This window comes from Rhinoderma darwinii, chromosome 4 (assembly GCF_050947455.1).
Source record: "Rhinoderma darwinii isolate aRhiDar2 chromosome 4, aRhiDar2.hap1, whole genome shotgun sequence".
In the NCBI taxonomy this organism is placed as follows: domain Eukaryota; kingdom Metazoa; phylum Chordata; class Amphibia; order Anura; family Rhinodermatidae; genus Rhinoderma; species Rhinoderma darwinii.
In genome coordinates, this window is record NC_134690.1 from 74,428,786 (window position 1) to 74,447,073 (window position 18,288).

The window sequence follows — 18,288 nt, forward strand, 5'->3', positions numbered from 1 at the left end:
AAGGGCTGAGCACATTTCATTCCTCAAGTGCATAAAAATAACCCTGTCGATTGCTTACACTGTGAATTTTATCCTTGAAGTACAATTCAGTGACTGACTGACAATAACATGAATCACATGACTATGAAGATAAATGCTGCCCAACGTGACGGACTATTTTTGGCCAAGATTGGATGTGGTGTTGTGAATGTTGGGAACAATGGCCCATATTTAACTAAAAGATGTAGTTGGAGGGATTTGCACCAAATTTATTAAAAGGTGCAAGCTTCTTAATACATTTTGGTGCCTTTTAAGCTCTTGTACAGGCCGAAAATCAAACCTACGCCTGCAATGCTATGAGTATTACTTCTGAAGTCAGATCATTGCCAGGATTAAGGAAATAAGATATGTTTGGATTTTAGTTGCTTAACAGGTACGGTTTATAGTTTGGCAGCAGTTATGACAGGATTTACTCGGAGCGTGGAAACGATTAGCACAGAACCAGAAAGTGTAAAGTTCTTCCACAAACTATGAGGGTATCGACACACACAAAGCTTTCAGTTGTTTGCTGCAAGGAACGTAACTTTTTCCAAGGAATATTTGGCACACTCGCACCGCTAATAGTCAATCACACAGCCGTTCAGGAACATTAAGAAGAATTTTGGCAAGAACGTTCTTGAATATCCAACTTGGCAGTGATGGTCATTATGTGCTGACTGGTGTCCAGGAGCCTTTAGTTACAGGACAGAAGACATGTAATTATTATTTGTAAGATAAAATGTAAGCAAATAAGCCAAAAACTGAAATAAAACTACACCTCTCAGCATCCAGTCAGCTAGTGGTTGTGCTCAGATGTCAGACTTTATAGATGACTTTATAAACATTGCAGTATTATTTGACAGCTCTTTCCACTTGGCTCACAATACTATGAATTGATTTATTATCCATTTAATAGGGTTCTCCATGACAAGCACTGATCTTGGGGAACCTACAGAGCCCTGTCCTCCTGATATGTGTTGAGCTTATTGCTCTATCTCGGGCAGGAAGCCGGTTCCACTTCAGAGGAAGGAAGTGGCTGCCAAGGGTCAGGCACTCAGTTATCGGTATTTGACTAAGCAGCTCATCTAGTGACAGGACGTTGGGTGGGAGTCAAGCACCTAGTACAGATAAGCCTTTTCTTGGACAGTGGATTGATTTCCGGCAGCTCTTCATAGTAGAACAGGATTCAATATACTTTTAGCCTTTTCTGAAGGTTATTTGTGCCCACTTTCCCAACTGGAGATGTGAAAGTACAGGGTTGAACTGTATATCTGCCAAAATGTTGTCTCCCGCAATCAGAGAATGACAGCACTGAGGCATTGTGTTTTTTCCAAGATCACTGCTTGCCATCAGTGAATACAAACATTCCTTATTTACGTTCAGTGGCTGAAAACTGTGTTGGCAATGAATGTTCACATTCACTACTCTGGATTAATGTTTCAATAAACGCACATTTAGCTATTAGTCTTTTTCATTGTTTTATTTAGCTAGATTACTAGGTTTATGTATGTGTTTTACCTGTCTATAGGTAAAGTATAGCTTTGTATGTATACCTGCATGTTTTCATCATGATTGTTTGTTTTCTGTATTTGCAGAGTTCCCGAGATATTTTGCGCGTCTGCTCATGAATCCACTATTCTTGATCCTGGTCCTGTCCCAGTGCAGTTTCTCATCGGTCATTGCTGCTTTATCTACCTTCCTTAACAAATATCTAGAGAAGCAATATGGATCCAGCACTTCATATGCCAATTTTCTCATTGGTAAGTGATTCCTCTGATTTTATTCTTATCCTTTCATTACATTTCTATGGAGTACATGGACGCATTATAATATTCCTGCATTTAAGACTTTCTGTTAGTATTCATCATGATCTTCCCTCTTTCCTGACTTGTGTCCAGCTGGCAGTATGTTCTTATTGTAAAACAGGGATCTTAGGAAACCTGGCATTCTACACCGCTCACATTGTTTTATAAATCTAAAATATGCAGCGTGAAGACGCAGCTCCATTTCAAGAAAGTTTAGTCAAGGGAAACATCCATCATTGTCTTCTGAACCAGTATTTATCCTTCTTGACTAGAACAGAACAGGAAAGTAACTTTTACTTATCTAATCATTTCCACATTTTCTGGAGGCAGATATAGCATGCTGGGCTCAGATGTTCCGGTTGTGGTGTGCTAGGGAACACAGCAAAAGCGGGATACATTATTTTGTTAAAAGTGAATGTCCACCCTTAAACAAGATTTAGTTTTTATCTCAGTAGGTCCAACATTGTGTGCTGATTAATTTCTAGTTAGATCTTTTTAGCCCTCAGAGCTCTCAGTTTATCTAAAACAGAGCTTGAAATTCAATGCATTAACAAGTGATAAAATTCTGTCTGCCTGCAGCCACTACTAGATGGAGCTATGGAGCTTACTGCTTCCTGTTTATACAGTGAAGTCAATAATAAATCAGTATGCATTAAGCTCCTAAGCTCCCCCTAGTGGAGGCTGCAGGCAGCATGATTCAAACACAAGCTACTGCAGCAACACTGCATGCAGACTGAAATACTTGATAGGTTACTGTTGGGATTAATGTACACAGTGCTGTGATGAAACTGCAGAATGGATACTCTTCACTTTATGTCTACTTTTTGGAGTTTTTATTGATACATCTATAATTAATTTATGGTTCTATAACCATGTACTTTGTATTTCCAGGTGCTTTAAATTTGCCAGCTGCTGCTCTGGGAATGCTGATTGGAGGAATTATAATGAAGAGATATTGTTTTTCTGCCAAGATCATTCCTCGCTTTGCTCTGACTGTTCTGTTTACCTCAGTTCTGCTCTGCATACCTCTATTCTTCATGGGCTGCTCAACACAGAAGCTGGGCAGCTTTAGTGGCAGGTACAAAAGTTTACTACAATCCGGTGTGCCATGTAGTGTCCATGTCACTTAAAGGGAACTTGTCAGGTCAAGCATGCTGTCCTGCATCTGCAGGAGGAGCTGAGCAGATTGATCTATAGTTTTGCTGGAAAAGGTTCAGGATTACCTGCAATTTAATTATTTCATTTTCTGCTAACTGTGGGCTAAAGAGTCCAGTGGGCGGTCTCAGCATTGATTGACAGCCTTTCCTGCATTAGTTTGCATACAGAAATAACTGGCAATCACTGAGTAGGACCGACCACTGGACTCTTTAGCCCACAGTCAGCAGGAATTTAAATCAATAAATTACAGGTTATCCTGAGACATTTCCCACAAAACTATATATCAATCTGCTCAGCTCCTCCTGCTCTATAACATGATGCCCGCAGATTGGACTACATGTTTGACATGACAGGTGCCCTTTAGGACATATTGTCTATGTGTCAAACTTTATTGTTGCACAAGATTATAGGAACAATCACACAATTGCTCTGTGACTCTTGTTGTTTTTAATGCCATACTAAGGTCTAATCTACATAAATCAAACTTGAAGGATAAACTAGTGTATTCCTTGGTGTATCTGACTAGAATGGCGGTTTCATATCTGGGCATATTTATGGACTTGTGTGAATAAACACAATGTGCCTCTTTTATCAAAACTGGCTAACAGTAAAAATATTAATATTTCCCAAATTATCCAATCACAGTGCAGCTTTCATTTTTCAAGAGCAGTTCAAGAAATGTAAGCTAAGCTCTGATTGGTTGCTATAGGTAATAAAAAGGGTTTTAATGTTAGACAGTTTTGATAAATGAGACACAATGGCTCAATGATTAATATTGCTGTCTTTCAATATTGAGGTCCTGAGTTCTGACCAGGGCAACATCTTGTAACGATTCCCATCAAATAAGTGAATGCTTGAGCCACAAACGGTTTGGCGCTGACTAAACTTAGGTACGGAGTCTAAGGAATCTCCGCATTCTTTACATTTACTCCCCACAATGAAGTATGGACTTTTCCGGTCTAATTCCCATGTCACGGTCCCCAGGGTAGTCACCAATTGGTGACAGGAACACTGCTAGGAATTTCCGGAGCAGAAGCAGAGATGAAGTTAGGGGCAGAATCAGGGGTCGACACCTGGAGAGCGGTCAGGACATGACAAATTAGAGTAGGAAACAAATAGGTAATCAGAAGACAGTCCAGGGCACAGAACCAGAAGGTCAAACTACAAATACCAGGCACCAAATCTGAAAAAGCAACATGAAGGCCAAATCAAGGCTAAGGCCTTAGTCCGTGCAGAAGCAATAGAAGGTAACTTAAAATGCAGGCAAGTATTAGGGCGGATTCCTCTATAAATAGGCCCATAGTGCCAATATCGTCTGTGCGTGACGGATACTACGGTAACCCGATGTCACTGGCAGCTATGAGGAGCCAGCAGGAGAGATCGTCTCCGGCATGAAGAGAGCTGTTAAATAAATTGTGGAGCATAAACGTCCTCCTTTGGTATTCATGTTCTCTCCTTAGGACCATACCCCTTTCAGTTGAGTAAGTAATAAAGTTTTCCATGTACACGCTGACAGCCAAGAATCTGTTTGACTTCAAAGTTAGCAGAACATTCGACAGTGGAGGTAGGAGTAGTCTTGGCTTTCATAGAGAACTTGTTGATGACCATCAATCGGAGAAGAGAAATGTGGAAACAGTTCAGAATCCAGATAGAAGGAGACAACCAGACGATAGGGGAATTGATTGATTTGCTTAAAAAGGCTCTGTCACCAGATCATAAATGCCCTATCTCCTATATAATGTGATCGGCGCTGTAATGTAGATAACAACAGTGGTTTTTATTTTGAAAAACAATCATTTTTGAGCAATTTATGAGCAATTTTAGATTTATGCTAATTACTTTCTTAATGACCAACGGGGCGTGTTTTTACTTTTGACCAACTGGGCGTTGTACAGAGAAGTGTATGACGCTGACCAATCAGTGACCAATCAGCCTCATACACTTCTCATTGTTCCAGCCCAGCTTCTTTCACTGCACAATCACACTGGAACAATGGGCTGGAACAATGAGAAGTGTATGACGCTGATTGGTCACTGATTGGTCAGCCTCATACACTTCTCTTTACAACGGCCAGTTAGTCAAAAGTAAAAACACGCCCAGTTGTCCATTGAGAAACTCATTAGCATAAATCTAAAATTACTCATAACTTGTTCAAAAATGATCGTTTTTCAAAATAAAAACCACTGCTGTTATCTACATTACAGCACCGATCAGATTATGTAGAAGATAGGGCACTTATAATCTGGTGACAGAGCCTCTTTAAGTACTCAGAATGGTCCAATGAAGCAAGGAGAAAGTTTATAGGATGGAACTCAGCAGCAGCCAGCTGACTTTTTCATCTTGGTAGCAAAAAGACGCAGGTTCCTCTGCCCAGATATCCTGATAATTCATACACACTTTAATGACTGTTGCTACTTGAGGCTGCACCACAAGAGCAAGAGGAATTATAGGACATGGACCATTGACAGTTTCAAAGGGAGATACATGAGAGGATTCGGAGACGTGATTGTTGTGAGCAAATTTGACCAAGGTAGCAGATCTGACGAATTATCCTGATGGGGATTCACATAAGTATAAAGAAATTGCTTAAGGACCTGATTGATCAACTCAGTTTTTCCATTACTCTGGGGCTGACAGCTGGCAGAGAAATCCAAGGACATGTTTAGGGCTTTAATAGACTCTCCCCAGAATCTTGGAATAAACTGTGCCTTACGATCTGGGACAATATGTCGAGGTAGATCATCATGACTATAGAACATCTCCTTGAAGAATATCTGAGCTAGTCGCAGGGTACAGAGTAATCAGGTCAATGGCACGAAGTAAGCCATTTTAGAAAACCAATCCACAACCACCCAGATGGTGGTAAATCCTTGAGGGCAAATCAGTGAGGAGGTCCATGGAAATCTCTATTCAGGGTTCAGTGGGAATAGGCATAGGCTGAAGGAGACTGAAGGTTTGGAGAGTTTAAAATGGGCACATGTAGTACATGAAGACAAAAACTCTTTGATATCTTGTCTCTAATCTGGCCACCAATAGTAGTGTAAAGGAGATTTCAGGTGCGCTTGACTCCAGGTTAACTAGTGAGTAGGGAAGAAAAGGCCCAAGTCACTACTTTATGGTGTAAATCTGTAGATACAACGGACCGCCCTTTTAAAGGATTTTCCGAGAAAATATCAGTTGCAGCAAGAATGCAGATGGAATAAATAATGTGTGCTGGATCTATGGGAAGAGAATTGGAGGGAGCAATTGACCTGGAGAGTGTGTCTGCTCTGCTATTTGTATCAGTTGGCCGATAAGTAAGAAAAAAACCATATCATAGTAAGAAAAGTACCCAACAGGTCTGACGGGATTAAACCTCTGAGTCAACAGAAGGTATTCCAAGTCCTAGTGGTCAGTAAAAATACTGACTGGGAATGTAGCACTTTTCAAGAGATGTTCTATACTGCCAAGGGGAGTTTCACCGCCAGTAGCTCACGATCACCGATAGCATAATTTTAATTGGCAAAAGACAACTTCTTAGAGAAGAAGCTCGGTTACTAATAAAATGTATCAATTAAATTGGCATGGCGCCCAGACAGCTAGAAATTCCATAGATTTCCACAGGCAGGGGAGTAGACATTGCAGCGCTTTTGGAATACATGGATGGCTTATACTGTTTGGATTCTCACCAGAGAAGTTAATACTTGAATTAAACTGAGATGCAAAATATAAGGAATCTCCTTTTTCTTCACCCTTAACCCTTGCAAGGAGATATGGACTTTCCTCCTCGAATACCTAGGTTTCAGTCCCCAGAGTAGTCACCAATTGACTGCGGGCTTGCTGCTAGGAATGTCTGGAGGAGCAACAGAGGTAAAGTCAGGAATGGCACCAGGGTAAGGCACCAAGACAAGGGTCAAGATGTGTCTAACCAGCGTAATGAACTGAAGACGTAATTAAATGGTAGGCTGGTGGTCGGAACCAAGAAGTCCAACTACAAGTACCAGGTGACATATCCAAAGGCGCTAGATGAAGGCAGAATCCACAAGCAAGGCTAAGGTCAAGAATATAGTCAGAGTCAGTTTCAGAGTCAATACACAAGCAAAAGGTGGTACCTGCGTAGGCAAGCATGTCATGACCGATTCTATTTTAAATAGGTTGCCGAGGCTGATGTCATCTGTGCGCGACGATTTTCCACAGCAATTCGACGCAGCTGAGCACTGGGAAGTGGGGTGGGGGGGTGGGGTAATACATCTTAACAAAACTGCATGTTCTACCAGTGTTCATGTAAATTCCCGCTCGGTATACCGGTTTTCATCCAAAACTTCAAAATATTATTAGGATAATTGGTGTCCTATAAAACTGGCTCTAAAGCGCATGCAAGCAAGATTGAGTTACAGAATTTTAGGGGCAGGAACTAATGCATGTTCATTTTCAATACAGGACTGCACAACTGGTAATAAAAACAGTGTAAAATAATGAACCTGTGGCCATAAGAGAACAAGCGTAAATTATGCTGTGCAATGTGAAAAAAAGCAACATTTTACACCTTTGGATTATTCTTGTCTCCTTATATAAATACTGTAAATGATAATTATGACATAGTTGAATTCTTCTTCAACTTATTAATATTTGTGCAAATACCAAACATGCCTCAGTATATTTGGCAGAGATACAATCTAACATACTTAACATTAAATATAATGAAATTGCATTGCTTTCCATGTAACTTTCCACATAATTTTCTTAAAGAATTTACATGTGTCAGCAATTTATGTAGTAACTCCACTATTATAAATCAGTCATGACTGTTGCTTTTGAAACTTGGTCTAAGTGAAGATTTGTGATGTTTTGCAGTACAAATATGACTTGCATTCAGCAATGTGCTTGCTCAGAACACACTTTCCACCCAGTGTGTGGGTCTGATGAGGTGGAATACCTGTCTCCTTGCATTGCCGGATGTAGCACATTCAATACTTCTTCATCGGTGAGTAACCCACGTGACATTGATATATTCCTAAAAGTTTTAAAGTATTAAACTGGCAAAGGTACCAAGAGAATTTGTCTAATATAAAGGGCTGAACTATATTAAGGGCAAAAGGAGTAAATGCCCAGGGACCTCCACCACCTAGTGGTCTGTAATACTCAGTTCCATTAAAGCTCTTTTCAAACACTCCCAGCAGCCAGACATAGGAGTCGGAACCCATTTCTATGTGTTTCGAGCTCCTATGCACCATCAGCCTGCACTGCTAGCTATAAGAAATCCAGTGGAGATGGGGGAAAATTGGCTTACATATATCTCATAAATAAGATAAAAGATGTCCGACAGAGATGAGCGAATCGATTCTACACAACGAGTGGAGGGGATCCCTCTGCTCCTCAGGGCTGTGATAAAAGTGGCTCTGCGCAGACAGGCAAGATGACATCACTGCATCGCGCCTGTCTGCACCGAGCCGCTCACGGCCAGCATTACATAGTGAATGGTGGAGCTGGGAGCTGACTGCTTCCTGCTCCACCATTGGATTCAACTGTATCTACATCTTGAGGAATCCAAGACTGTCCCGCTGGATCCGGGATGGTTGGGAGTCATGCCTGTGTCTGTCATCTCTACCCCTGCAGATTCTGCTGCCTGCTTGCCTCCCTATCTTCACTGTAATAGAGTTGTGACAATATTTACTGCTGCTGCTCCATCTTCTACTAGCCTACTCCTACTTCTGCTGCTCCAAAATACACAGGAATCCATCCTACCTTGCTGCTACTATAAGAAAATACAGCATGAAGTAAGATAGCAGCGGAGATGTTCCCTCTACACATGCTGCACACTCAGTCTCCCCCCACTCAGCGGTTGCTTTGTCCCCAGACCAGTAAACCACTGTAGCAGTTGGTATTTACACTGGGTGTCCAGTAAAAGTAAAAATGTTTCAGCAGCAATAGCAAATGCTGGTATTTTTGCATAATAAGGCCCAATGCACACGACCGTAAAAAATCTCTATAATTGCGGACCCATTCAGTTCTATTGGACAACTTTCCGTATGGTTACGGATAGGTGTCCGTGCCGTAGAACTGTACCGCAAAAGATAGAATATCTCCTATATTTTGTATCTTACGGGCCGTTCTCCCATGTATGGGAGAACGGGCCGAAAATACGCGCTGCGGCCCGCGGCTGTGCCCGCAACCGTGGGCCGTGATTACAGGCATGGCCGTGTGCCTAAGGCCTAAGACAATGCATGCGCAGTCAGGTTACTTCTTTTGCGTATTGGATACTCCAGCCAGTCCTAGGAACACTAGCAGCATCAGAACTACTTCAATTGTGAGCAGCAGCGAGCCAGGGACACATTCAGCAGCTGCACATGTGCACACTGCCTGCCTGCAAAGCCCCAAGGGTAAGGAGCGGAGGAGGAGATTGACTGTATTACCCCCAAAACCACACCCATGCTTTACCCATGTTAGGGGGAAAATCACATAATCCCCCCCCCCCCACCCACCAAAACCAGCATGTCTAAATACTTCCTAAATACTTGTGTCACTCAGGTGGCAACCCTACATATTGGGCTCTCCCAGATCAGAAGCAGGAAATGTCACAGAGCAGTGAAAATCTTGTGAGAATTTGACTGCCTTCTTAAAGGGCCAAAACGTTTATCACTAAATAAGAGAAGATTTTTTTTTCCTATTTATATATATATTTTAGAAAAGTTTTATATTTTGGTCTCTTATTGCTTCATGAGGTTTCCCAGAAAGTGATAGGTGTTCTTTAAACTGTTGGTGAGGGGACCTACACATTTTTTTTACTAAGGGACCTCCACCAAGCTTGATCCGGCCCTGCTCATGTGACAGTATTCATGCCAATAATCTGTAAGTCTAGTTCTAGAAATCTGTTTTTAATTTGCAAATTTATGAATATTATAAAAATATTTTCTCTGTTGATGGTTATCATGTATAGCAATCGACCGAGAATTTCCCATGTGGGGTGATTCATAGTGTTCTATCATTCTGCATGCAGGTTCTGATAACAAATAACTGGACTGCCCATCTAACTGGGGGTTTATCATTTAATCCATGCCAAACTTTGGCATCTTAAAGGGGTTTTCCGGAAGCAATTAACTGATTTCTATTTCACTGCACATATAAAAATAACGTAATTTGTAATATACTTACGTTTTGATTTAATCTTCTAACACCTGATTCCAGCGGTGGTCACGTGATACGTCTCCAGTAGCAAAATCCTTACTTCCGGCGCTAGCCGGTCCATGATCTGAGTTCCGTTTTCCGGCTGGCTCAATGTACGGGTCATCCCTGACGTTACTGTACACTGAGGGAAGTGGTGGACCTTATGCTCCCTCTCTTCTGATAGTTTCCAGTCTGCTGCTAGGGGAGAGAAACACTGCTAGTGTCTGAGCATGCGTGGTAAACACTGCTAGTCTTTGAGCATGCGTGGTTTCTACACTAGCAGTGTTTACCACGCATGCCCACTCCTGCGCTATCACAGCGCCGGTGCCTCATTTTCTCCCCCAAGCAGCGGACTGGAAACAATCAGAAGAAATCAGATGTCAGAAGCCAGTTGCTAGTAGCACTCACAGAAGGACTCCGGAGCTGGGGTTAGGGGATTCCACAGAGTCCCGGAGCAGTGCCTTATACTAGCGCTCTCCCTAGGACTCCAGCTCTGGGAAGCCCCTGACAACACTGTACATATATGGACAGTGATGTCGGGGGATTCCACAGAGTACCGGAGTAGAGTCTATACTAGCGCTCTGCCCGGGACTCTGCTCTGGGGAAGACCCTGACAACACTGTGCATATATGGATAGTCATGTCTGGTGATTCCACACACTGTCCATATATGGACAGTGATGTCAGGGGATTCCACAGAGTCCTGGATCAGAGCCTATACTAGCGCTCTACCCAGGACTCCGCTCTGGGGAAGACCCTGACAACACTGTCCATATATGGACAGTGATGTCAGGGGATTCCACAGAGTCCCGGAGCAGAGCCTATACTAGCGCACTACTCGGGACTCCGGCTTTGGGGAAAACCCTGACAACACTGTCCATATATGGACAGTGATGTCAGGGGATTCCACAGAGTCCCGGAGTAGAGCCTATACTAGCGCTCTGCCCAGGACTCCGGCTCTGGGGAAGACCCTGACAACACTGTCCATATATGGGCAGTGATGTCAGGGGATTCCACAGAGTCCTGGACCAGAGCCTATACTAGCGTTCTGCCCGGGACTCCGCTCTGGGAAAGCCCCTGACAACACTGTTCATATGTGGACAGTAATGTCAGGGGATTCCAAAGAGTCTTCGGAGCAGAGCCCATACTAGCACTCTGCTCTGCTCTGCTCTGGGACTCCGGCTCTGTGGTCAAAATAATTTTTTTACCATTATGTAAGAGAGTGTTGTTTGGTACAGCACTGATATGTTGCAGGTTTATCGTTAACTCTCACAACAGCAAGACAACGAACACACAGAGGTAAACAAACCTCTCAATGTAAACAAAAGAGAATAATGGTAAATTAACAAATAAAAATGTAGATAACGATATTCAGGGGGCATTAATAGATAAATTGAGAAGCGATGATTAAAAAAATAAAAAAAGTTTCGGAATACCCCTTTAAGAATTGAGATCTGTTTTAGTTGCCAACCCACTGATTGCCACAAGGCTGCTACTTTATTAAATTATTTTGAAATGTTTTCTTATTATATCCAGGTATATACAAACTGCTCATGCATCAGTGATAGTTCCCTTGGGGCAACAGCACAGTCCGGATCCTGTCCTGTTAGCTGTGACCACCTCCTGCTTCCTGTAATATTCCTCATCTCATTTGCTGGACTTGTTGCCTGCCTGTCTCATAATCCTCTGTATATGATGGTGTTAAGGTATGTAGGATTGATTGATGACATTGTTGATAGAGATAAAAGGATACAACCCTCATCACTTTGTCTTATCACTTTTTAGGGTAGTGACTCAGGAAGAGAAATCATTTGCAATCGGAGTTCAGTTTCTTCTTATGAGACTTTTGGGTAAGTTATTAACTAAAATAAAACAAACCAAAGTTCAGTCTTCCAACTTCATTGAACCTCTTCAACTAGGCCAGCTCTCCTAGGTGTTACCATGACATACCCATACAGATAACATACATACCCAAGATGCCCATATATTGGGTTTATAGCATTGAAATTTTCACAATTAAAGATGTTGTATCATCTTGATAACCCCTTTCCATATTCCCTAATTACATATAGACGTCATGGCGGATTGTCCCCAGTTCAGGACTCCCTTCTATGATCCAGAGAGGAGAGTCGCTAACACGCAGTAATTCTTGCTCAGTATCTCCATGTATTACACATTTTGACTTCTTCATCTTCAAGAGCTCTGATTTATTCCACTTTCTCTACAAGAGATCAGATCTAGTTTCATGTCTAATCTTATCTTTTTGTATATGTGTCTCAGCATGGCTGCCAGCCCCAGCGCTCTTCGGACTCGTCATTGATTCTACCTGCATACAGTGGTCTACATCCCAGAAAACAGGAGCATGTCGATATTATGATAATGATCTTCTGAGGAACAGGTACTTTAATATCTCAGTACAAAACACTCAGCTTAGCCTTTAATTTCATTACTTACAATAATTACAAGCAACATAGTGGTTCAGTGGTTAGGACTGGTGGACATGAATACAACCGTGGCTTTACTCTCCTTTACTCAAAACACATCCACATTTTAAGACTGCACTATTTGAGGTATTATAATCACTTTCATCAGGAAATATAAAAAGCAGGGAATCCCTCAGTGCAGTGACGGCACACGCCAGGAACAGGCGTCTTTTTGTTTACCTCCAACTTGGAAGGATTAAACTTCTTGCCACTGCAAGAATGTTTTAAACAGGATACCCCTTGCCACTGCAAGCAGGCTCAGACCTATGAGCCTTCGTCTCTTACTAATTGACAGCAATACTGATCTCTAGGCAGCTAAACCTCAAATTTGGATACAGCTGCTGCTTTGACCCATCTCCCCTGAGGAACTGCCTGGTCAGCAGGGAAACGCGTTGGGAGAAATATTTACCATCTATCACTTCAGGAGAAGCCATATAACCATCCTCGGACACATTGACCAAAAGGACTACCAACTGAAAATAAGGGGTAGGAGGGCAACTGCCCCAGGTCTTTTACTTTAATCTATATATGTGGTCCTTGCAAGAGGAAAATATATTGGATAAAACCTCCTGATGAAAGTGATTATAATACATCATAATACTAGGAAACCTTATTTAAGGCGGACTGATATTTTCTTGCTGTCTTCAGAAATTTTGTTTGATTTTGATATAAATCATTGAATACGAATTGGCATGCAGTATTGGCATTTGATATCCTTACTCATTGACACATGTTTGTTATCTATTTTAAAACAAGTTCAGTAAAAGTTATATTTTATTACTCCGGATCTATTTTCATTTCTTTCAATATTACGGAGAACGAATTTATCTCTATCCAGGTGGGGGATATACAATACCACGAATATATCATTGCACTATTTGAGGGGCAGAATTCTGACATAAATCATGTTGCAAATTTTGAGCACATTCAATATTATGTCTATAAAACTTTACAGCTACTCTAAGTCTATTTTGAAGCTTAAAACGAGGGATGTAACACCACAAACTAACACCACATTCTGTCAAAGGGAAAGCATTACATCTCATCTTACTACAAACGTATAAAGCGTTGTCCCCTGAAAACAACATGTTATTAAATAGAAAACAAGTTCTCCTGCTGGCCAAACATGTTAACTGCAGCAACTGGTAGCATTACATGCCGGCTATACAAATATGACCGACCATGTGATACATAGACGCACTGGCTCCGCCAGACCTCCATTCTGGTTCATAGGGTGGTGGATCCTGAATTGGGACCCCCATGACATTATATAAATAGTCCAAAAATAAGATGCAATGTACCTGAGGCACAATGATACACTATATCAAATCAATGCTCCTTGGATCCTTTGGCAGAATAATCTATAGGAAAGAAAGGGAAACGATGATCCAGCGCATTAAAGTTTAAAATGAAACGTGAGTTTAAATTTTATTCCAAATCTAAAAACAGGGAATAGCTTCCAGGTATAAGGAAATATATCAAGAATGTTGCCTACGCGTTTCAGATGTATACTACATCCTTCCTCATGGCTTGAGGAGCTTGACAAGCATTGAGGAAGGACGTAGTATACGTATGAAACGCGTAGGCAACATTCTTGATATATTTCCTTGTACCTGGAAGCTATTCCCTGTTTTTAGATTTGGAATAAAATTGAAACTCACGTTTCATTTTAAACTTTAATGCGCTGGATCATCGTTTCCCTTTCTTTCCTGCATCATCGCCATGTGCCGTCGCGGCGATCCTGGCGCTGTCTGCGGTTGAAACCTGCTAAATGGTGAGCTGGAGGATTCCTCCATAAATTTCTTAGAATAATCTATACTGCCAGTGATAAAGCAGCAGTTCTGCCCATATGTCTTCTGGCAACAGACATTACCAATCATTTTGTTACTAAGGGCCTAGTGCACATGACAGTGTATTTTGTCCGTGTGCTATATTTTGCGGATAACACACAGACCAATTCAATTATATGGTCCCATGAATACAACCATGATGTTCACGGATCCGTATGGGTGCCGAAAAAAATCAGGACATGTCATTTTACTGTCCATATTTGCGGATTATGTGACCTTCTTAGTGGGTTGGGACAAACTGATGACATCAATTCCAGCCTTTTTTTTTTTTTTGCGGATCTGTGAATACTGATGACACACAGATGCACTACGGAAGGTTTTCTGCGGACAAATGGACCGCAAATACAGACAATGGATCTATGGTTTTACAGACCGCAAAATCACCACAGCCATGTGCATTAGGCCTTGGGGCACATGCAAACGACTGTTGTTTTCTTAAGTGTCCTATCCATTTGTTTTATTTGCGGATAGCATACTGAACCATTCATTTCTATGAAGCCATGCACACATCTGTTTTTTGTTTTTTTGCGGATCCGTGAGTCCGTTCCGCAAATTATAGAACCGATCCTATTCTTGTCCATATTTGCGATCTGTCTCACCCATTCTAGTGTATGAGTCCACAAACAATAACAAACAGCACATGAAAGCCACTAGGATCCATGTTTTGTGATCCGCGAAACGGAAATGGTTGCGTGTGTGTTGCCTTACTTATATTAGCAATAATCAATTGCTGCTCCATGCCTCTTAGTGCACCAGGGAATCCTAATAAATAGTCCAAGAACAAGTATAATGCTTCTATTTATATAAGACAAATAAATAACATAACTCTCCTCTCTCCATAGGTACCTTGGTCTCCAGATGGGATACAAGTGCTTGGGAATACTGCTCCTTGGTTTTATTGCCTGGAAGGTGAAGAAGAGCAGAGAATACAATTTACAAGAGAAGAGTTCTGGCATGGCATAGCTTCTCTCCTCCACAGTTCAAGCTGCTGGACTAAAGCCTTTTGACTTTCCTTGAAACTGTATTCCTCAGGGGCCAGGCACTCCAAGTTGTGCCAGGGCCCCTCCTTACAATGCAAATTACAAAGCTGAGGTTATGATCAGCAGGGCAGGACTTACAAACTATTTTCAAAGTTGTCCAACTACAAAGACAGGAAAATCCAAGTTCACCTGGAGGACAAGACGCACGAGCCCGTTACACTACTCAGTATACAGGATATGTTGAGAAGAATGCATATATATATATATATATATATATATATATCGCTCAACCGTCATAATCTTGCTGCTGTAGATAGGAGCCATGGTGCTGGAGCCTGGAAGTGGAGTGATGGATTCATATCAGTTGGGAGTATTGATGCTCTGTATAGCAACACACTTCTTCAATTCAATTTCATTTGCCATTGGCGCAAAAAATTTTCCTCTTATTTCCCTGCAAGTTTTGAGTATTTGTGGTTGAAGTATTGCTGTCAGTCTGATGCTATTATATAATATCAGGGCTTCATCCAGTTTCCAGTGGTAAACTAGAATATCTCAGCCACAAAGCTGAACCTCTAAGCTGTAACCAGAGTAGAGCATGCAAAAGGAAGAACTCGAGTCAGGGAATTATGAAAGACAGATGTGGGACTTGTATTCAGTTCTTCAGCGACCAGCAGAACGATCATCGCAATCTTAGAAACTGCAGGAAGGAGTCTTATTATGCTGCTTTAGGAAATGCTTTCGAAAATGTGAATTGAGTTAAGCAGGCCATACATTTCATCAATGTCGGCCAAACACAGCGAATTTGGTTGAATTAGGGAACAATCTAAAGTGCATGGGGGAAGCTGGACTGTCCCAACAGGTATTTCAACATGCCTGATCAAAGGCGTAACATGAGGCTCCTGGGCCCCAATGCAAAGCCTGTAATAGCGCCCCATTTACCATGTGCCACACACTCAAGCTACTCCCCATCCTTTATCACAGTTGGCAACGGCATGTATATATATATATATATATATATATATATATATATATATATTGCATCACCATAAATGTGTTTTATGTGTCCATTTAATTTTGCAAGGAGTAGTTTCAAATCAGGAAAAAGCATCTTTTAAACCAATTTCTTATCTCTTTAATAACCCAAAAATTATAATTTTATATATAACTTTATATATTTATATAAAGCAAAAAACAGAGGCGGCACTCTGCAAACATTTTTCTATTCACAATCTGGAGTGCTGCCTCTCTTTTTTGCTTATTGTACCTATGGACCCGTAGCCTGAGTCTGGGATGATTTACTTGCACCCACCAACTGGAGCAGTGCTGCTTTCTTTTTGTTATATATATATATACACACAGATCTAGCCAAGTTGAACTTGGCTCTGATAACTTGCTGCAGCGTGATATCACACAACAAAAGCCATTGAAAAGTAATTGAAAAAGTCAAGTTAGAGTTTCTTGTCACTGTGTATTTAATGCATTAAAAGTTAAGATAGAGACGGCTACATCTGTGTATATATATATATATATATATATATATATATATATATATATATATATATATATATATATATATAAAACAAAGTGTGGATGGAGCAGCACAGTAGCGAAGGAAGCCAACCTGATAGATACCAGCAGTAAGCAACAAAGAGGCAGCACCCCACATAAAAACTGGATTTATTTCACCAAAGGTTCACAGCAACGTTTCACCCTCTCAATGAAAGCTTGATAATGCCTTAAATGAGAGGGTGAAACGTTGCTGTGAACTTTGGGTGAAACAAATCCAGTTTTTATGTGGAGTGCTGCTTCTTCGTTGCTTACTGCTGGTGTATGTATATAAAATCATAGAGGGTGATATAAGTATTGAAAGAGGAAAATGTAAAACAAATTTACATAAAATGTTATTTTTTATTATATATCTTATTTATCATTTAAATTGCGAAGGCCAAAGTGCCAACTTACAAAGTCTGAAAATATCAGCAGACTTATGATTACAAAGCGGGACACGGCAGTCCGTCCTGCTCTACTCCACAGAAATATAAGACATTTGTAATGCCAACTATTATCAAGAAATTACCAAGAAAACCTTATGTGACAATGTGTAATATATGTATTATATAAAAATATCATGTTCCATAGACCTCCAAAGGATTGCACAATGTACAATTGGATGGACCTGGCGCAGCCTTAACCCAGCATCTTACTGAACTTGCAGGTTGCTGCCACGCTGGATGACATGACCGCTGTTACATTCACTGAAATTTTATGTTGCCTTTTAGCATTTTTATGTGTCCTACGACTCCCATATTCCTTACAAAAATATAATCCTTATAATTCTACATGCAGACATAAGACTATTATTGTCATATACTGCTTTATAAGCTTAGGACAACTCAATAGTCTGGGTTTATAATACACAGGAAAGGAAAAATAAAAAGTCAGGTTGTTAGTAGCTTCTCCATGTTTGCATATACTCCTACTGTAACAACCCCCTCTACCTCTCTCGGAAGCACCTTCTACTAATTTCTTCCATAGCTCAGTGCTTCTACTGTAGGCAACTCAATGTCATACACCAATGTAAGATCCATGCATTCTTACCCGAAAAAATGTTACTTCATTTAGTTATTTTTTCAGGAATGCGTAACTCCACCAAAATAAGATGTTTCGGGTCAACGTCTTCTCTTAGAATAATCTTATTTTAAGGGTCTGTTGTCAAGGTTTAGAGCTTAGGGTAAAGATGTTGCCTCATGAATGCCACTCGTGTCCATATGATCTATTAGGTCCATTGGACGTCAAAGAGGGGGACCACACATTGACCCAGAATGGGGACCAGCTCTATAAGTGCAACTCCC

The 18,288-nt window shown here is 41.0% G+C and overlaps 1 protein-coding gene across 1 annotated transcript in view; it reads left to right on the top strand.

Moving 5' to 3' along the window:
- Positions 1–16,466, top strand: part of SLCO2A1 (solute carrier organic anion transporter family member 2A1) — a 49,581-nt gene extending 33,115 nt beyond the window's left edge. The window contains exons 8-14 of the mRNA XM_075861201.1: positions 1,614–1,778; positions 2,715–2,901; positions 7,815–7,944; positions 11,660–11,829; positions 11,909–11,973; positions 12,404–12,521; positions 15,299–16,466. Of these exons, the coding sequence (XP_075717316.1) occupies positions 1,614–1,778; positions 2,715–2,901; positions 7,815–7,944; positions 11,660–11,829; positions 11,909–11,973; positions 12,404–12,521; positions 15,299–15,419 (956 nt within the window). The 3' untranslated portion in view covers positions 15,420–16,466. The remainder of the gene's footprint in view (positions 1–1,613; positions 1,779–2,714; positions 2,902–7,814; positions 7,945–11,659; positions 11,830–11,908; positions 11,974–12,403; positions 12,522–15,298) is intronic.
- Positions 16,467–18,288: the final 1,822 nt, after the last annotated feature.